This window comes from Melospiza melodia, chromosome 16 (genome assembly GCF_035770615.1).
Source record: "Melospiza melodia melodia isolate bMelMel2 chromosome 16, bMelMel2.pri, whole genome shotgun sequence".
Classification (NCBI taxonomy): domain Eukaryota; kingdom Metazoa; phylum Chordata; class Aves; order Passeriformes; family Passerellidae; genus Melospiza; species Melospiza melodia.
This window is the reverse complement of record NC_086209.1, coordinates 16,606,502-16,628,311: the sequence shown is the minus strand read 5'-3', so window position 1 is coordinate 16,628,311 and position 21,810 is coordinate 16,606,502. Positions and strand designations below refer to the sequence as shown.

The following is a 21,810-nucleotide window of genomic DNA, read 5'->3' as shown; positions in this document are numbered from 1 at the left end:
TGGAAGCTTCTTGGGTTGTTTTTGTCCCTTATTTTCAGGCTGTTGCTCAGCCTCTTGTCTTCAAGTGTTTCCTTGTTTGCTGTTTGAATTGAAATTTTCCAGATTCTCCTGTAAGCAGTGGAACCATAAAGTTGTTCTTTATTGTAATCACAAAGATAGATTTCCAATAATGAACTACTTGGCCCTAAATTCAAGGAAACCTTGATGGCTACTTTTTGAACTTTGGCCTTGAGATGGACAATCCCACACAGCTGCTGCTGGAGCAGAAGGAAATTGTTCCTGAAACACCTGGGCTAATTCCACACAAGTTTTTGAAATTTAATCCTGAGATCTGACTGGACCCATATTTGTGGTGGATATTCACAGAGTAGGTGATGTGCATGTGGGAGATGCTGCTGTGCTCTAACCCTGGCAAACACAGTTCAAATCCAGTGTGCCCCTGCTGCAAGGCAATAAATCACATTTCTGAGAGAAAACAGTGCTCAGCTCCCACTGACAGGGGTTTGTTGGTATAAGTGCAAGTTACTGAGATGTGGGAGTACTTTACAATGCTCATAATTGGTTTGCTTGTAATATTTAGAAAAAAACTTAGATTTGTAAATAGAAATCTTTATTAGACTGGAGAGTTGCAAACATTTCTCATTTGTAGATGTGTTAACTTAGAGCCTGCTAATTTCCACCTTTTAATATTTCACTTCTCTCTTCAATTTTCAAGACAGTGCCATGTGTTTCAAAGAGCTGGTGAAGAGAAGATCAGCTTAGTGTCTCTAATCATTTGGGGAGGGGTAGCATTAATCTTCATGTTTGAAGTGATCCAGGTTGGAAATGATAGATTGTTTAGAGGCTGACTGAAATTCTTCTGTAGGAACTCTGTGATCATTGGGGTCCTCAGGTGCACTGAGGCACTGAGAAGCCACTTTTCCCTGACACATAGGCCTTTTTATCATCAGGATGAGGTAGTGGTCGTATTTTAATTAAAATGTCAGAACAAATACTGTTGGAGTTATTGAAAATGAATCACCAGATAAAGTGAGCACTGGGCCATGGCAGGTCAAAGAGGCAAAGTCACCTGGAGAAGAGGACTCCATTCATTTTCCTGCCTAAATGAGGAAGAAGTAACTTTTATGAGCAATGTGAACTTTTAAATATATTAAAGAGCATCTTGCCCTGTATTAAGGCTCAGACTTTCACAGGCTGATGAATTTAATTTATATTTCAAACTGTTCAGTATGGGTAGCACCTATTTTTTTTTAACTATTTGACAGTTATAAAAAGATACTGAAGGAATAGCATAGATTTATCTCTTTTTTGTAATTCAGCTGCTTTAAAATACTGTTTTGAATGCCATAGTTATCAAGAAGTTTTTTCCTTGGAAAGAAGTAAATCTCACAAGGTCTTTTACAAGCTTCATTTACTTTAGGGGAGGTAAAATACAAGAAAGTGGACAGCAAATATTCCAAACAAATAGTATCTATTAAGCCCAGATTCTGTGTTGTGTGTTCCTCCAGTGCACTGTTCAAAAGTGACCTTCATATTTCCAGAGGTTTTTCTGCCTCTCTGTGCAGAGGGATGACAGTGGAAAGTACAGCAGGGAGGGACAGAGCATGAGCAAGGAAGTTGTTTGTGATCATTTTGTGTTCTTGATGAGTATTGCAACACAGTACCAGCCTCAGTAAGTGTAGATAAATACAAATTAAACAGTTATTTTCATTCAGCAGCACTGCCACAATTACAGATTCTCTGTAGAAAGATAAAATATGAACCCATCAGAATATCTGTGCACAGGGAGTGCAGTGCCCAGGCAGGACTTGCTGTCTGGCAGTGCTCTGGCAGTCTGTCCCAGTGAAGGACATCATGTGAGAGGTGTTAAAGTTAAACCAGGCTTAAATTTAAACTAGGCAGGGTGCTGGCAGTGCTAACTGCTGCTGGTGTGGTGGAGGGTGTGCAGAGAGAGTGGAGTCTGCATAGCTGTGCTTGGAAAGGAAAGGGAAAGAATGATGGAGGAGAATCTCAGAAAGTTAAATTATTGACTTTTTGAAGAACAATAATACTTTATTGCAGTAATTCCATGGTAAAAATTTGATTTCCAGTGTTCTAGATTACATATTTACCTTATCACGGAACAACACTGATTACTGCAAACACTCCTTTTTCTTTTCAGAGACTGAAAATGAAGAACTGGAGAAACCCAGAGTCCTCTGGGCAGTCTACTTCAACATGAGAGATTCTTCAGGAGTTGAGAGGAGTTCCTATGCTGGCTTACCCTCCAATGTTTATGTCTGCTCTGGGCCAGACTCTGCTTTGGGAAATGACTGTGCTGTCAAACAGGTTGGGCAGAGCAGATTTTGGTTGCAAAACTTTAATTCTAAAGAAAAAAGTCCAATACAGTCTGGGTTATTTTGCTATACAAAAATATACGTGATAACTCTGCTAAAATTATAAAACTAGGTAGATGGAGACATCAGGGAATAGTCACAATCATTCACCTGGAAGGTAAAAGAGGAGGTACAGTTCAAAGCAAAGCCAGAAAATCCTGTCTGCAGTTCATGTGGGAAGGATCACCAAAGAGGTTCCATACTTGCAGGACACAATGCCAAACCAGAAACTTACTGGGGAAAAGCCAGCACAATTCCTAATGTGGTAGATCAGGCCTCCTGCCTCAGTTTTCCTTCTCCTTGCCTTGGTATCAGTGTATTAAAGAATTTTCCTTTCAGAGATCCCCTGGCTAAGGAAGGAACAAATTCCTGGGCAGATCTGCCCCAGCAGCCCCTGTGGTGTCAGGGCACTGCCAGACAGGAGAGCCCTTCACAGCTTTGGAGGATTAAGTGTCACTAGGCATTTTTAAAGCTGTGTTTTAAATAGCCATGTTCAGACAATGTGCATGCCATCTTCCAGCCAGTTGCAGGATTTTTTATGACTAAGTCATAAACCTCTTAAAAATAAGGTTTTGAAGTGGAAAGGCTGACATAGCCTGAACTGCAGGGTCAGAACAGTGTCATTAAGGGCTAATAGTATCCTTCATTTTGCTTTACAAGGCAATAATTTGCCTCTCAGAGGGATAAAGACTTGTAAAGACAAAAAATAATGCAAGACAATTATTATGGTAGCAGTTTTCAATTGTAAATGAGTTCCTTTCTAAATTTAATTTTTTCAGACTGTTATTTAAAGCAGGGCTTGTTCTGATTTTAACATTTGTAACATTCGGGTTTGTCTTCCCTTAAGAAGTTTTCTTCTTACCAATGAGCAGTGATGGGATAGATCAGGCCCTGTTTAAGTATTTTTGGTGCTGTAGTTCAGCCTTTATGTTCAATCTGTTGGCCATCAGTGTGGGAGATGCTGAGCAGATCTCTGAGGAGGAACCATGAAGAGCCTAAATCACTTTTTAGCCAAACTAGGGAGAGGCTGCATTTCTTTGAACCTGACTTAAATTTTGTAACAAATGGTCACAAACGAAGTTGAAGTGGAAAATACTTCAGTGTAACCATGTTTATAATTGGAAGTGGTGTGTGAGAGCAAAGTGAAGAGGAGGCTGAAGATGAAGCAGGAGTCACCATGCAGGACCTTGTCTACAAGAGGAGGAGGGAAATAGCTCTAAGTTGGTGTGTCCTCCACTCCCAAATCACTCTCACCCTCCCAGGAATTTGATAGGAATCTCCAAACAGGAGATATTTGCAAACTCATGGATCAGAACAGCTTAAAAAACATGCAGTGTGTGTATTAGTCTTAAAGATAGCTTGGAAATTGATACCTGATTTCTCTAATCATTTTGGGATTAGTGTTTTAGTGATACTTGCTGTGATTTATTTTCTTCATTACCATCAGTATTACTGAATTTGTTTGTCATGCTGTGTGATTGCACTGCTGATCCATTGTTGGCAAGGCAGGACCACAGCTCTTACAGACAACTCTTCATCCACACCTCATCTCCAAATCACTGCCCTCTTGTTTTATTGCAGTTCTGTGTTCAGTTCCTGGAGTGATACTGAATTAATGCTGATGGTTGCATTTACTTGCCCTGAGGACAGGCTAAGTGAAATGAAGATGCCATTTATGATCTTTTCAAACTCCCTATGTGTGGATCTAGTAAAGCATCTGGCTTCCAGTTTTCTGTTTTCACTGCTGCAACCTGACATGAATTATTAGGAGCTAGGGTAATATATTCCCTGACATATTTCAGACTTCTGAGGCATCTTCATGGTCAGGAGAGGATGTACTAAAACTGTCAGGCCAATATTTGTCCTTTAACCTGTTTATTTTCTATATCTGGAAGGATTTCAGAGTTAATCAGGTGTTGGTACTTTGGTCGTGGTCCCTGTAAAAGTTGCTGTGAAAGTCCCCACAGTTTATCCACAAGCTGAGATGCAGAAAAACAGGAACAGAATTGAGTTTTATTCAGCTCCAACTTACTGGAGTTGCTATGCAAGGGCTTTACATGCCTGTCTTAATGGTGGGTTCAACTGGACACAAATGTCTCAGTTGATACTACTAAATATTGAAGAAACTGTTGTCTAATACCTTGGAATTATAGACAGGAGTTTTAAATGAACCACAGATGTATGGGGATGTATTTTCAGTGGTAATGTTTCATTGGATAAGAGTAGGTCTGAGCTGGGCAGTGTTTAAGCTGTTCAGAAAAGGAGAAATAGAAATTTTTTGCAGTTTTTTTAATTTAATAGGAAACCCATCTAGCCACGATATGGATTGTACATGTGTACAATTCCCTGGGTTTCCTTTGAAATGGATCCCTCTCTCTGGAAAGAGCCAAGACCTTTCCCATGCTTTGCCTTGGACTGCAGCTAGGGATGGTTTTATAGTGCAAGAGATCAGTTTGCTTCCAGAAAAATCCTCTTTCTTGTTCTCAGTGCAGCACAGAATGACCAGCATTTTTTACAAAGCCCTATGCTGTGACTTCCTAGTAGAACAATGTAAAAAGATAAATTGCTTTTTCTCTTTGGAGGTCTGCAAGAAGGAATGGATTTCCCATGTGTTTACAATACTGTCAAAGCACTAAATCACTATTGATTTGAAAGAACGCAGGTTAATCTTAAATATCTGTAAAATATTGCCTCAGGCTGTAACATTTCAAGGTAAAGTTTATGTTATTCTTCTTTTTCCTGAATAGGCTGAGACTATTTTCCGAGAAATGTTTCCAGCAGAGGAGTTTTGCCCCCCACCACCGAATCCAGAAGATATTATTTATGATGAAGATGAAATTGAGCCAGAAGAGTCTGGATTGAATAATTCACCAGAGACAAAGCCTGAAACCTCAGCTGAGGAGAGCAGTAGTGAAGGTGGTGCTGCTGTTACAAAGGAAGAATGAATGAATGAGTGAATGAATGAATGAACAGTGTTCTCTTAGGAGAAGAGCAGGTAGACCCAAATTAGGACATAAGGGAGGAAGGTTAAGAAAAAGAGGTTTAAAACCCCCAGAGATGTGTTATTTGCCATTGCCTTACTTTCCTTAGCTTGGATCATCTTTTTAAAGTTGTTTCATTGGTAGCTGAGACACTTCTAAACAGTCACAGGTCCACCAGATCCAGTGGGGTTTGTAGCTAAACAAAAAAATCCAGAATGAAGCATCTGAATTCAAAGTGCTAAAATAGGATTCATAATTTATTGAGATAATTTGGTTTTGTTTTACATTTTGGAAAGAATCCTCCATCTTTTAAACAGGAAGTCAAAACTAAGCAAAAAAAAAAAAGTGCAAGTTTCTTTGCCAGTTAGAAAATGATTTCTACTAAAAATCCTTGGATCTCTGCTAATTAAAGAGCTGAAGATGAGGCTCACCATCTGTCCTTCACAGTGGCCTTATGAATGGAATTTAAAGGCAATAATATTGACAGTTCTGCAGAGGCTTTATTGTATGGTTTTGAAACTGATGCCATAATCAAGTAGGAATTGTAATCCAGAAGATGGATAGAACTATTTTAAATTCAGTTTTTTTAGTAAGACCTAACAGATGACACATTTTCTCTAGTGACTTCATTTACTGGAGTCAGGAAAATGGCAGAATTTAAACTTAATGCCAGATATCCCAGCAGAATTCAGTCATAAATGGAGCATTTCTGTTCTTAGTCTCCCTGGATTTGTTGCTCAGTTTGGGCCTTTAGTAAGCCAATAGTTACTTTTTGAAGTTTAGGGTCTGAGAAGTTTAAATGACCATCAGCTGAGGGGGTTTGTGGTGGAGAGAAGGTTCAACTGATAATTCCAAAGGTTTGTATTGATCCCAGTTAATAGATTAAAATTAGTGTGATAGCTGTAAACTATGCATTTTGTAATGATAAACCATGAAGCATTTATACAATAAAATGTATTGAACTATTTATAAACCTAGTTTGTATGAAAAAAACTACAAAATGAGAAAGCTGCTGGAAATGACCATGTTTAACTTGCACTTCTTCTGAACCATGCTTGAAATCAGATCTGAAAAGTATTTCTCATGTACTTATTTACTTTAAAATGCACACCCAGTAGATCAGTAGTATCTCTAGAGTTGATGAGTTGGGGTTTGAACTTCTTCAGGAGGGTAGAGCCAGTTCCAGGAGTGCTTAAATACTGTAAGTAAATCAAAAATGCCATTGAGTCCTGAACATTGAGCTCTGCCTGGCCATGCCACAGCCAGGCTTCTGTACAGCCCTGTGGTGCCTGTGCCTGCCCTGAGCCTGGCTCCAGGCCAGGAAGGGGAATTTATTTATTTTTTTACAGCATAACTGATACTGTTCTCTTTGTCCTGCATCGTGCCCACTGTCCAGTCTGCATTTCAGGGTTAGTGTTTGCTCCTGTGTTGGATAGGTACTGGTGTGTGTGTGTGTCTGTGTGTGCATAATCCAGAGTGCTCAGACAAACACGTGGCTGGAATGGTCCCAGTGTTCAGCAGCTGTAACCTCTGGATGCTTGTGATTGAGCAGTTATTTATATATATAAATATATCTGTTAATAAGCAGGCTGCCTCTCCATTTAGCTGTAATTTCTCTGTGTATTGGGAAGCATGAGTGTATGATTTTATTTAACATCTGCAGATCTGTAAAAGAGCTGACTGGAGGGACCCATCCCTGTCTCACAAAAACAGGGATCACAGTTGAATCTCTCATCTGTGTTTACAAGGAAATCTCTTGATGAAAATTAAAGGTTTGCTTGCAAGTTCGTGGTCCTGTGTTTTCTTTCAACTTTTTTTCAAAGCAAACCAGTTCACTTTTAGCTGGGGTTTCCTGAGGATTCTCTGGGCTGCTTCCAGCTCGAGGACACCTGTAATTGCCAATATGGTTACCTGGTTATCAGGTTCCTATCAATTCATGTCTGAGTGCTCTTGTCCATGTGAAGCCAGGTTTGGAAATGGCTCAGGTTTGATCTGAGATCTGATGGAATGATGAACACATTGCAGGTATGACTTTCCACTACATTGATTGCTTAAAAACTGCTTTCATGTCCCTTTCATAGGGTGAATGGAAACATTAAATGTTTTTCCTATGGTGCTTGGGTACCCAATAGCTCACTTGCAGGAGCAGTAGATCAGACTGTTGATGCTGGTATTTTACAGAAATCATGCTCTGAACTGCATTTTGTTCTTTCTTTAAATGATGCAAAGTGAGGGTTAGGCTTATTTGAAGTCGTTTTTAAAGGGTTGTCATACAGGATGTATTCAAAAGATAACATGACTTTTTAAAAACTGGCAATTTATCTGTAGGATTATTAATAAATCAAGTTAAAGAAAGATAAGGTTAATTGAATTTTTAAACAAGTAGCTGTATTATCCTTCAAGCACCTTGGAGCTCATACAATATTCACACCTTTTTTTTCCTAAGGAGTGCTTTGATATGTTTGAATTCCTTTTTTAATGAGTACTTTCTTTTTAAGTTGGTTAATTGGATTAACCCTTCATGTTCAAAGAGTCCATTTGATGCCATTTTCCCTCCTGTGGCACTGCCTGGGCTGTGGGAGTGCAGGTGGTTACTGCTCCTGTGGAGGCATTTCCAGCCTGGAAGCTGCTTCGTCTGCTTTTTCTGCTGATGATGATGCTTAGGGCCATTTGACAGGTAATCATTAGAACTTGGATCCTTGCAGACTATGGGGTCTTTTCTCCCATCATTGCAGGGGGATTTATGTGGGCAACTCCTATTAATGTTAATGGGACTTGCATGTGTAAATCCTCCTTGCATCAATGGGAAAATTGACCCCTGAAACAAAATATCTGTTAGACTTGCTGATTCAGAAACATGCAGGCACTGCCTCTCCCCTGTGGAAGTGTGCTGGGGCATGTGCAGCTTCACTGGAATGCTCTGGGGGAGTTTTCAGCATTTTCTTTTTTACATTGTATTTTATATTTTCCATGGACTGAATCTTGTCAGAGTTGCCCCAGTGATTCTCTTTGTGTAGCTGGGAAATGCAATTTCCCTTTCCATCCTGAGCAGCTTGCACAGCTCCTTGGATTGGATCTCATTTTATTTCAGCCTCCTCTCTCTCCCCTCTAAATCTTTTTGCTTCAGCAGTGTGAGTTGCAACAGCTTAATTTCAAGAATAATTTGCTACTGATGTATTGATTAATGACAAGTCAGAAGTATTAATGTACTGTTTTCACACAATAAGAGACTGGGTCACTTACAATCCATAATCTCTTCTGCAGAAAGGATAAAATTAATTTCCTCAACACTCATATATGTGCTTCAATAGCTAGGCAGCACAAATGAGAATGTATTTTATCTGTGGATAAGTTTATTCATTCTGTATTGTGTATGGTGTTGTTCACACAGTTATTTATATAGATATTTTATATAATCTCTGCAGTGCATTTTTGGGTTTTACTTAGCTGGTGATTTTATATCAGTAGCAAGTCATCCCTTGGATGTAAGAAGTCTGGTGTGGAACTACAGCTAAGCTAAACTGTCCCAGAGATCTCTCCTGGCTTTTCTGCCTCAGTGAGTGCTCTCTTCAGCCATTAATTATCAATAAGCTCTGCAGATTCTGGTGGGTTGTCTTCTCTTCCTGTTCCTTTTGAATTTTTTCTGAGGATATTTTGCCTGCCATTGATGCAGTTGCTGATTTTCCAGCAAGGACAGTAATTTGCTGAGATCACACCATGACACAGTTGATCTCTGTGTTCTACAATTCCTGACAGTTTTCTCCAATGGGTGTATATATGACTATTGTATGACAAAATTATTAATTCATGAAAGTTTATCACTTAAACCTTTGCAGAAACCAACCACTACAGAACATCCAAAAGTTAGAATTGCCTGTGTTGCTATAATTGTCTAAAATATGTGGGAGAGTTGTGATGGCAGAGCAGTTGCCTGCATTCCCTGGATAAGCAATAATGCCAAGTACCTGTGGTAAGATAGAGAAATGTTTGTGACACTGCAAGTCCCAGCCACTGGTATAAAACACTCATTTATTGCAAACCAGTTTAATAGTAAGCTCACTGCAATGATCAGATGGAAATCTTAGCTGAGGTGTGTGATTTCAAGAACTTTAATGGGATCACAAGTTGTTTTAGAGGGATTCTTTGAGCTGCAGAGGTGAGTGGTGGGAAATGGTCAGCCATGTGGAATTCATGTTGAAAACAGCTTGTGGTGGAAATAGAGCTTATTAGCAATTCCACCATTATGTTTATTTACAGGCTGCCAGCTCCTGTTTGTAAGAGTGAATGGTTCTTCAGAATCTGGCTGGGGAGCCCAGCAGGAATGCTGTAAATCTCACTGACATCTGAGATTTAGAAAGTTGACAGCAAAGTATCAGGAAGATGCAGTTGTTGACTGCATGGGAGTTCTGATCAGAGGGGACTTTAATAGAAAATACTCTTCCTGTCACAATTCCAACAGACAATTTATTTTACACTACTTGCATGCATTGGCAAAAGAGATGGAAAGTATCAACCTGAGTGTACATCAGACCCAGATGGATTTGACTGAACAATTCAGGGAGTCTCAGAACACCCCCAGTTTTAGATGGAGATTTTCAGGATCTCATGCTTCCTTCTGAAGTGCACCCCATAATTCATTGTCTGTTTGGGGTCTGGAGAAGGCCTTAGTGCTGTTCCTGCATTCTGTAGGGTTCAGACTTGAGGAGATGGGGCAGGCCAAGCCTATGGACCCTCCTGAACCAGCACAGGCTTCTCTGCTGGTGTCAAACAGATGCCCCTCTGGCTTTGAGAGTGTTTTTGTGCTGCTCCAGCTTCAGGAAACCTCTCTTGAGCTCTGTCTCTTTTTGGGGTGAGCGTGAAACTGTCCTGGGAAATGCTCTGTGGGAGCAGTTGTTGGCTGGATCCTGGAGCTGAGGTCAGTGATGATAAAACATCTGGGTGATGCTGCTCCAGCCTGCAGCTCACCAGCACCTCAAAACCAGATCACAACCCATAAACCAGTGTGGGGAATTGTACCTGAGCTGGTCATTGTGCCTGAGCTGCATGTCCAGAGAGAGGAACAAGTGTTAATCGCTGGAGATTTGAGTCTGAGAAAGGATACCAGAGTCTTCTCTGAAAAACCCAAATTTTCATAATCCCAGATCCAAAAGCTGCAGGGCTGTTCTAGACTCTGTGTGCATAAGAAACTCAGTCACAGCTGATGTGGGATTCTGCATCTGTTCTGCCTCAAACCCAGCAGATTTTGGAGCTCACCCAAGGGAAAGCCATCGAGTCATGAGGAGAGAGCAGCTGTCAGCCCAGTGCAGGCAAACAGCTCCTGCTCTGGGAACCTCTCCCTAGCATGAAAGTCACTGCAAGCCATGGTGGATTCCTTTGTTGTGAATAAATTACCCAGTGAATTCAGCCTTTTTTTCTTGTGCAAAAATCTGTGTAAGCCCCAGCTAAGTACCCTCAGTGAATCATTTTGGACCATAGATTATCCAGAGAGAATCCACTATGGGATTCTTAGAGCAAATTAATAGCTTAAGTCATGGGGTATTTCCCTTCTCCATATTTGGATGCTAAAATAATACATAATAATTAATACACCATTTTTAAAATCACGTCAGACATTTTTAAGAAAGAAAAAATGGCTTTATGAAAAATATTAAAAAATAATTTTAAGGAAGCTGCTATAAGATTAAAAAAAATAAAAGCCACCCTCTTATTTTGGTGACATTTGTACATGATGTATTTTCTTTCCATGCTAGTTTTAAGCCAGGAAACATTTGATTCCTTGCCAGACTCTCAGTCTGATTCCAAAGTGAAAACATGAGCATGGTAAAAGCCAGCACCCTCTCAGTGAGGATATTCCTGTCTGCTTGGGAGCACTTGGCATGCACAGCTCTGGAAACACGTGCACAGGTCATGAGGGGAGACAGAGCAGGGCTCACGTGGGGGATAACACCACCAGTGGATTATGGATCCACCTGGGACTCTAAAAAAATGGATTTTTTTTTTTTTTTTGCTCTGGCATTGCTTTCCTCACTGAATGTGGTTGAGTCATTTCCCTTTAATGCTGTAGTAAAAAGGTGTAAAATAGTGACAGGAATTTCCTGAAGCTTTTTAGGAGGTCAGTGAAATATAAAAGTAAATGTATTTGGGAAAGAAAATGAACAGTGGTGATGGTAACTGTGGAAATGGATAAATTATTTGAATAGAGGGGCAAATTTTCTGAGGAAAAGATCCATGTAACCCCTGTAAGGTGCCTGGGAGAGCAGAGGTTTTGTTATTCAAGTCCCTCGTCCCAGCCCTGACATTTCCCATGTTTCTCAAGTGAGATTTCACCAATCAGCACAAACTCTTTGTTTACTGCTTAATAAAAATAACCAAATTATCCTTATTTTATGAAATCTTTTTCTGATTATGCATATTTTGCTGGCAGATTGTAATGCATATTGCTTCATTGTTTAATTAGGACTTAATGCTAATGTCATTAACATTCTGCTCGATAATTCAGCAGGTTCCCTATTTATAGACATAATGAAATTCGTAACTTTTTGTAGTGCAGTGCTTCTGACTGTGCTATTAAATTAAAAATAAACTTACTCTAACCTGACATTAGCTTTCAGTTTCATTGTGCATGGTCCAGTGATTCTGAAAAATGCTGCTGCATGCAGTAAACATGGGAGCTTTTAATTATTATATTTATTGTTGGTTGAGTCTAAGTCATCCTTTCCTTTGAGGAAAAAAAAAAAAAAAAAAGAAATAGACTAAATTAAGCAAGAATCTCAGAAAACTGAAGTTTGAAATATTGTCCTTGAAGACAATTGGGATTTGGAACACTGAATTTAAGTAACTGCAATCTTGTCCAAATTTTATTCACTGCTTCTAAATCAAGTAATTGGACAGCACTTGACCTCTCAGTTTCTTACCACAAATATGGATGTGTGCTTTATTTGGGATTATAAAGTGCAAAATAACTGTTAGGTTTCGTACTCCGCATAATCCCTTTAGCAAGGATAATGAATTCTATGCATTTCTTTCTTTATAGCATTTCCCTAAGCATTTGTAAAATATTATTTGCATAAATTTTATTTTCTAGGGAGATGCTCAAATAAAAGCAGTGGGTTGGATACCTGTCACAAGACTCAGTAAGCACAGCCCTGTTTTGGATATTTCACTGTTGTCCTTAAGCACTTAACTTGTAAATGCATTTTATATTCAGTGACCAGACCATGCACATTCTTATTTTAATTCATCTTTTTACTGCTTGAATTCTGCATATTTGTCAGGCTCATTTTCTAAAATTTGTAACATGTCCTAATTTAATTAAAAGGATCTTTTTATTTTGTGCTTTGCACTCTGAGTCAAGGAGGTTTCATGGTGCCAGGCCACGAAATAATACTGGAGTGACAAGTGGGAAGAAAAGAGAAAGCAAAGAGAAATGTAAGTCCTGCTGGTGCCCCCTCCTTTATGAGCACACAGGGAGTGCTTGGTGAGGGGGAGTCAAATTTGGGAGGTACTGAAACAATTCCTGAATTTGGGAGGTGCTGAAACAATTCCTGAATTTGAGAGATGCTGAAGCAATTCCAGCTGGCAGCTTTGCAGTTCTGGGGATTCTCTGTGGGCACTGCTGGGGAAGGGGCTGTTGGCACAGCCCAGCTCTGCCCAGCTCATCCCTCCCTGGGGCAGCTCTGGGTGGATTCACAATTCTGGGCAGTTCAGAGGAACACCAGGTGAGTCTGGAGCTCCTCTGGGCACTCCTGTCCTCTCCTCCTTGGGCATTTTGCAGGGAAGCACAACACTAAAAGGGTGAGGAGGTTTCTGTCTGTCCTTGCTGCTGGGGGCTCTGGTGGCTTCACCCTGCACAGCTTCAACCTCTGCCTCCTGACACCAACACACACTGCACTTAAAAAGCCACTTGGAAAGGATTTTAAAGGATTATTGGAATTTTTGGATTACCACAGATGAATTCATTCTTTTTGACAGAATTGAATTACAGCCTCTTATCTGTTGCTACTATTAATGACATGTCTGAGGCCAGCCTTAAAGCACAGCTCCTTTGTGGAGAGACTGAGCAGGAAGGATTTTTCCAAGCTGCATGTTTTTCTGAGTAATGTTGCATACAGACTGGAGATTGCTTCTTCTATTGAATTGCATAATGAAAAATCAATCAGTTTAATGGTTGACAAACTTTGACATTCAAATAAAAATGTTGCTGGTATTTTCATAAAGACCTGTAGGCATGACTAGATTCAGCAACTTTAATTTATGCAATAGTGAATGTCTGCCAAAACATTGTACAAACGACTGTATAATGAGGCAATAATAACCATGAGGAAAGGAAGGAAAGCAAACAGAGGCCAAATCTCTCAGTTTTTACAGATTATATAATTTCACAAAGCCTTTCAATGTAAAATATGTTCCTATGGCTTCCTTTTCAACACCATGTTCTGTTATGAAAGCACTTGCTCAAAATCATCAAAACAGATTTATCTGAGGCTGTTGTGTGGCACCAGATGACAGAGTTTGAGCAGTGTGGTGGTTCTGATGCTCAGGGATTTTTATTCTCCTTGATTCAGAGGGGAGAGAAATGCCAGCAAGGGAAGGGGACACCTTCATTCCTCACTGAATTCTGCTGGTTGTTGTGTTTGGGCACAGCCCAGGAGTGCTGAGCTGAGCTGCCTTTAGGCTGTGTCTGCCCTCAGCACCAGCCTGGCCTAAGAGATCCCAGCAGCTTTGCCCAGGCCTTGTTTGGGCACAGGATTCCCTGTGTCCCTCAGCCCAAGATGGATTTGCTTTCATTTTCTTTCATGGGAAAATCCATGAAAGAAAATGGAAAAAATCCATCCATTCATTCTTCACCTGGCTCTTTCCTTCCCCTACATCCTCCTTGGAGACTTCCTCTCTTGTGTGAAGTCTCAAACTGTGACATTCAGGAGAAACAAAAATTGAATTAAGAACTGGTATCTTGGATATGCTGCCGTTGTCTTGAATTTCACACAACTGGAGCAGAATTCTGTTCACCAAAATTGATTCTTTTCCACCCACAGCCTTGGGTTCCCAAGCATGGCTGGAGAGGAGGGTGCTGAGGTTGGGCTGGATCAGCTTCTCAGGCTCTTTTGTTGTCTTGTGACTGTGTCTCTTTCTGTTTCAGTACTGTCCAATAAATATTATATTAAATAATGTGCCAGGACTTGCACATTATCCCTCCTTAATCTTACCTTTTCTCAAAGGAAATAACCTTTTCCATGTCAGGAGAGAATTCCCCTTTCTTTCCATGGGATTCATGATAATTTTGCTTCTTTGCCACCTTTAACACTCTTCTGATTTTTGGCTTGATATGATGACTGATATTTAGTATCTCTGTTTTATAACTGGCAAAAACAAATTGAAGAAGATAATTGATTTCCTTATGGAGTAAACAATGGAGTACAGATTAAAGCATTGTTCCCATTTTATCCTTCCAGCTCAAATTAGAGATAAGTTACTCTATACCTTTGATTTTTATAGTAATTTGTGTGGTGAACTGCCAGCATTTCTCTGTCAAGAAGTCTGCAGTATATTTTATTCAAGAACTTTCCATTCCCAGGGATGTGAATGCCTAGATGGAATCTAGAATGGCAATTCCCAAGTGTAAACAGGTTTGGATTGGTTTTTGTTTTGTTTAAATATAACTGCCTGTATCTGTTTGTGGGGACAGGATTTCTTTCCCTGTTCAACATGTGAATGAACTCTTAAATTGTGATTTAGAGAAGAGATCAGTGTCAAATTCCTGCTTCTGCCTTTGAAAATTACCCCTAAAACTGCTCTGTCAAATGAAGTGATAAACACCAGATAATTTCTGGCTTTTTTAGTGGACTCAGAGCTGCTCAGTTGCAGATGTTCTTCTGCAGAAAGTTGGTGTGGAAAGTCTTTTATATCTCATGGTGGATCTCCTAAATGGTTTTTATATCTCATGGTGGATCTCGTAAATGTCTTTTATACCTCATGGTGGATGTCCTAAACTCTCAGGGAACCAACAGCCACAGAATACAAAAATATCCATCAAAAGTAAACATGGTGATTTACATGGTCCTGTACTTTACATTAAATACCAAGCACTGAATAAGGAGCTGAGGTAACTCAGAAATGAGACTGATCCTGCTGATCTATAAAATGAGTCTGTTCCAGGGATGTTTTGTAAAATAGGAGTGAACTGAGGCTGCTGATGGCTTTAAATTTATAAAATGCCCATTGCACCAACAAATCAGCAGTGAGTATTTCAGATATTTCAGATAATGGATGAGTTACTGGTTACTTCTCCTTAGTGCTGGAGTTGTAGGTGGACTCAGTAAGATTTCTGTAGTGTCAAACAGTGATTACTTATGTGAAAAATGAGTTGCAGTGGGTTTTTTGCATATCACCATCTTTTTTTTTGTTCATTGCTCAAATGTCAACTTAATTTTCATATAAAAAACACATCCTAATTGCATTTTCAGTCTAATGGGCTCCTAGGTGAAGCTTGCCTGTAAAGAATTGCTTGGATTTTACTCCCATTTTACTGTGGCTAAAATTAATATTTTATTTATTGAAAATTCAGAGACCTGTGGGGGAAGGAATCTAGCTTTAAAATTCTGCCAGAAGATATACAGAATTTTTATTTTTTTTCTAAATACAGCATCAATTTTGGCAAGCCAGCCTAGGCTGCTCTGGAGGTAACATTGAAGCTGGAGCTTCATAACTAAAGAACCAAGTAATTAAAAATGAAGCCACAAAACTTTCCCACTTCTCCTGACTAAAGCATCCTTCCCCAGCAGTAGAACTCAAATAGTTTGCTAACCTCCAGCACTTGTGTCAGCAGCAAAATTGAAAGTATTTTTTGTCACCTGCACTGCTGTCAGCAGAAAGAAAAAAAAAAAAAAGAAAGTAGAGGAACATAATTTCAGCACTAACATAAGTATCAGAATGATTTACCTGTCTGTTCTGCTTCACTTTCATCTCAGCTTTCAGGGCTTCATTCATCAATCTTTTATTTACACACTCATATCTCATTTTTACACAATTCTCTCTCCCTGCCCAGATGGCTCTGGGTGCTCATCAAAGGCAGGCTCAGCACACACGGAGCCCTCGTGGCTGCAGGAGCACCGGGGGACTCTGCTCTGCAATTCTGCACTATTGAAAAGAAAATTCCGCGTTTCAGGAAAGCACCACACAATTCTCAGCCTTTAAAATGCATTGCTGACTCTTATCTAGGGGAAAATGTTCTCTGTCAGCCAAGGCAGAGGTTTGCTCCCTCACTCCCAGCCTTTCCAGGGGCAGGAACTTAGCAGGGCTAATATAAAACAGAAATCTGCTCAAAGAAGAAAAGTACATCTTAAACAAAATGAATTATTTTAATTTTTAAACATTTGTTAATATTCATTCAAATATGATAAACAAGTGCTGTAGTAATTCCATTTATAACTCATTTATAGTGCCCATTTTATCTCCATGCAATTCTGGTTTTAGCACAAGCTCAGCTTTGTTTCCAATGAGCTTTCCTTGAATTGTGTGCAACTCTTTAGGAACAAGCTTGTTGTAGTCATAAAATGCTTTCAGATTTTCCTCTCACTTTTTACCAAATTCCTCTTGCTTAACTTCACACAGTCTGCCCTGTCTGCAGTATTTCTAATAATATTTATTGCATTCTTAGCTTCTTAAGTGCTATTCCCATAAAATCTCAGCCTATGGAATTTAGCTTTAGTGGGATCCATTCAGTTTTGCAGCTTGTTCAAAATTTGATAGACACAGAGAAATACATATTAGGAACCATGCTGACATTTTTAATGAGCCTGATTGTTGTAAATTAGGATTAGGATTAGGATTTTCCAAGTGTGTGTTTGCTCTTTTTCTGCCAGACTCAATTTCTAGCTTTTATTTGATAGTAGGGTTTGTGATAATTACTTGTAGGCTGATTAACTTCAGGAATCCCAGGCAAAGAATAGAAAAGGAAAGGTTTGTAGGGAATTCCATTCCTTTTGCCAGTCAGCATTGTATCATGGATGACAGGGATCATAAGATAAATTTTATCTCATTCTTCAAAATTCATGTTCATGAAGCCATTTGCACAGATGTATATTCTAGGTGCACAACAAACGAGCAGAGGATTAGGAACAGAGCAAAATGTAAAATAAAATGGATCTGAGCCCTCCCACAGCAGCCAACAATGGGAAATACCCTTGGAAAAGCAGCTTTTCTGCCAGGGTGGAAAAGTCTAATGCCTTCAATATTCTTATCAATAATGTAACATAAATATTGCAATACCACTCTGAACATTTGCCACTGACAAGATGATTATGGCTTAATCAGCATTGACAGGGCCAGGGCCATTATGCTCAGTAATGCAGCTGGAAATGGGAGCTGAGCCATCATAATGAGCTATGTGCTAATGCTGCTGCAGCCCAGGGAAGGACATGGACACCCTGCCCAGGCAGGGAGGGACCTGGAAAATCACTAAATGACCCAACAGAACCTCCCAGCAAATGCTGTGCAATGTGGGATAAATTTAATAATAATAATATAAAGATTGGGGTGTGCCCTGCTGAGGCCAGGGAGATTTAATTTTTGACTGCACAGTGTTTTCTCATTAATTTGGTGTTCAAATTGTAAACGGTGCTGGAGAACTTAGAGGATGTAGGGAAGAGCTTCAAGTGTAAGTCAGGCTAATGGAACACCTGAGCATCTAAAAAAGAACTTAATAGGATGAACTGTTTGCCTACAAATAACTTCATTGGATCAAGGTTTGTTTGCTAAAGCCCCTTTAACACAAGCCCAGCAAGGAGCAGAACCTCCAGCAATGTCAGCATTGAAAACTGTGAAGGAAGAAACCAGGGAAAGTGATGGCTTTTCTTCCTCAAATATCCTCAAAATTTGAATTTTGCCCTAAGGTGAGTCCAGACAAGGCAGTAACTGCTGCAGTTAAACTGAAATCCTTTGACTACAATATAGAATCAGAGTAGTTCATTTAAGGGATATTTTGCTCTTAAAGTTCAAAATGTGTGGTGATTTTTGGATATTAGTGCTGTGATTAGAGACCTGTTTTAATTGGTTAAATTACTACCAAGTAATTAAAGGAACAGAGCCTCCAGAGGGGTCCTGGGAGAAGTTGGAGGGGTGAAGGGAAAATGCCCAAACTGTTTGCTGAGGTGATTTAATCTCTTTCCCAACAACCTATAAACTGGTTTTACTTAGACTGGGAAGAGCTGATGGACATAAAAGAGGGCAAGAAACTGAGCAGCACTGAGAGAGATTTGATGTTAAATGAGAACCAGGAGTCACTGAAGTGAAGCTAAACTGAAACACAGCCCTGTCCTTCCCTGAGCCCACCAAAAGGAGCAAGCTCTGCTGGAACTGGAATGTAAGAGAAATATGCATTTAGATCATTGATTGGATTAAGAGTTTTAGCAGTTTTTTATCTACTGCTGACAATGACTTTTGGCTCTGAGGACTACTTTGTCATTTTATACTATTTAATTTGTATTTCCAGAGGGAAAAAAATTCAAATGCTGAAATGTTGTCAAACCTGAAGTGGATTCATAAAAACTTATGGCTCAGGGCTGAAACTTAGAGAGAAATACAAAGTTCTCTGAATATGAAACAATGGGGGAATAGAGGCTGCAATTGGCCAGTGTCAGGTATGCCAATTTCCTTTTCAAATTCTCTTTGAATTTGACAGACAAAATAATGCTGGAACCATGGGTGCTTAGTTTGGCCTTTCTGAGCAAGATCTTTTAAAGTTCAAAATTGAAAAAACAAAACCAAAAAACCACAAAACCAACAACAACAAAAAGTACCAACTACTGCAGCTCTAGTTGTAGATAATCACAAATTCTGTGACATCTTCACTGCATCTATTTTTTTTACATTCTTTCCATTGGAAGACTGTTTAAAAATTATTGGAACTAACAAAAAACAAAAACAAACAAACAAACAAAAAGCCCCAAAACCCACAAGTTTTTTGAAAGACCCTAAAACGCATATTAGATCAACAGAGAGGGGGAACGGAGATCACCCCACAGATGAGACTGAGCAAAGCTCTGTACGTTTTTAATTTTCTAAACAGTTCAAGTGAAGTTTTTTGTAAGCTGTGTTGGAGAAATTAATTTTTCTTTCCTGCTGCTGCTGCCAGAAGTGGATATTAGTTGTAATGCACAGATTTTGGAGTAAAGCTATAAGAATTTTGAACTTTAAAAGGCTTTTTCTCCCAGCAGAGATGTCAGAGCCCATTGCAGAGTCCTCCTGCTCCCTGTCAGCAGAGAACACTGCCATCTGCAGAAAGAAGGGGAGCTGTGTTACACCTGATGGCAGCGAGCTGCTGAAAATTCCAAATTCCCCAGGTGACAAGGGACACATTTCCCAGGGCCAGTGTAATAGGCTCGGGGACAGCAGGGCATCACTTACAGCAGCAGCAGAGCTGTGATTTCCTTGATGGAGTGGCCCCAGCAGGGCAGCTGGGGCCAGGGATGCTGCATGCTCGCAATAACAATCTCTCTGAGGCTCTCAAGTGCCCTGGAAATGAACACGAGCCCTTGCAGCACAGAAATGAGGAACTTCAATTTCTGCTGAATCATTTTTCTATGTCCTGCAGGAGAATAGCTGTGACAGATGCACTGCAGTGAAAGAGCAGGAGCTCCTGGCGTTCCATGCATATCAACAAGTTCCACAACTGCCAGCCCTCCACCTTTATTGTGATATAAAAGCCATCAACCCCCAAATCTCTCCTCTCCCACCTCCTTCCAGCATTTTGGGGTTTAATTCATGGCCTGGTCCTTGGTTTGATGGGGTTTCTGTAATGCTGCTCTTGGCACACCTCACAAACAGGGCTGATGCCCCATTTTGGGGGCAAACAAAACTCCCCCAGGAGGCCCAAAATCCCAAATGATATTTAGGACTCTTCTTGGGGATCAGATTTATCACTGCACAACCCATGGAATGAGGAGTTCTCAAGGCAAAAGCTATTGGGGTAAAATGTCCCAACAGGACACGAAATGAGCGGCGCACACTGAAATGTCCAAGGTAAAAAGGGACCAGTTTATTTCTGAACTCTAATATTTATAGACTTTTAAAAGTGATTATGGATTGGAGGATGAAATTTCCACCTCTCTAGCTACACTGGTCAAACCAACAGTCCATCAATTTTCTCCTCCTCCAGATAGGAATGGAAAACAATCATTATTTACATGGAAAGTGTGTGAGAAACTCCATTACAAAAATGTAAACATCGGAAGATGTTTTACTGTCATACATAAAGTTTTACTGTCACCCTGTTCTTCTAAGCTCTTAGAAGTGACAGTAAAACTTTATGTGGGAGGGAAAACTGAGGGAATGTTCTGGAAGGCGGCTGCACCTCAGGTCTGAGCATCGAGGCAGGGATTTCACCCTGCTCTGAAAGCAGAAATTTCCAGAAATATCCTGTCCAGGATGATATTTCTCTGGTAGGGGAAGACAAAAGGGATTTCAGCTAGAATCCCAAGCCCAGTCAGGGGTGCAAGGCTGGATCTCATTTCTGCAGGCAGTTGCCATGACGGTGGATGTGCATTGGATAATTGCAGCACCAATGGCTGCTGGCATTTGCGCACACATTTATCCAATTAGGATGTGCAATCAAAGTAATTTCATGCACAAATTAGCTGCACAATTGTGCATGCCTCCTGCACATGTAATTGTTATGCCTAATTGGTCTGAAAGTCTTGTTCACAATGTGTGTCTTGATTTTTATTGTAATATGACATTAAAAACATTTGTAGAAATTCAAATTTTGTATAATGTTAGAATTTAGAAATAACTTCCAGTTCTCTTTATAGATTTTAAAAGCTAAACATTTCTCTGTCTGTTACCTGTAGGCAATGTGAGCTCACAAACCAGAAATTAATGACAGTTGAAAATTTAACTTTGTTTTTGGTTTTTGATAATTATAGCCTTAATAAGTCCTATAAATACTCTATCCTTGGTGTAGAAATTGGGCCACAAAATTGCACAGTTTTGTTTCTTGTGTGCTACAGATAAAGAAAATAATACTATAGTAGGAATCCTTGTGTGGGCACATTGTTAAAATATTGCTATGGTTTAATATTAAAAGAAAATGTATTGAGCAATATATTTAGTTCATATAAACATGAAAGCCCTATAGAAAAAAAATGTGGAATCAGTGAAGGCATAATTTCATTTGATGTAATAATCCAACATCTGGTGATGTGCTTGAACCAAGGCTTTGTTACAAGTGAGTTTATTTGGTTTATAACCACATTTACTGAAATCATGGGGTTTCATTCTTGTTTATAACAAGGAAACCAAAAGCTTGAGAAGTGAGCCCTATTTATCTGCTCTTTCCTGATCTCTCCTGCTCTCCTTCCTCCAGAGGTGAGCTCTGGGTGAGGGAAGCAGCTGCCCCAAGGGCAGGGACCTTTCCCTGTCCCTCCAGCCTGGCCTGGGACACTGCAGGGATGGGCAAT

The 21,810-nt window shown here is 39.8% G+C and overlaps 1 protein-coding gene across 2 annotated transcripts in view; it reads left to right on the top strand.

Annotated features, from left to right (window-relative positions):
- CHM (CHM Rab escort protein) overlaps positions 1-7,140 on the top strand; it is a 51,358-nt gene extending 44,218 nt beyond the window's left edge. For both annotated transcript variants that reach the window (XM_063170825.1, XM_063170826.1), the window contains exons 14-15: positions 2,162-2,328; positions 5,123-7,140. In XM_063170825.1, the coding sequence (XP_063026895.1) occupies positions 2,162-2,328; positions 5,123-5,320 (365 nt within the window). In that variant the 3' untranslated portion in view covers positions 5,321-7,140. The remainder of the gene's footprint in view (positions 1-2,161; positions 2,329-5,122) is intronic.
- Positions 7,141-21,810: the final 14,670 nt, after the last annotated feature.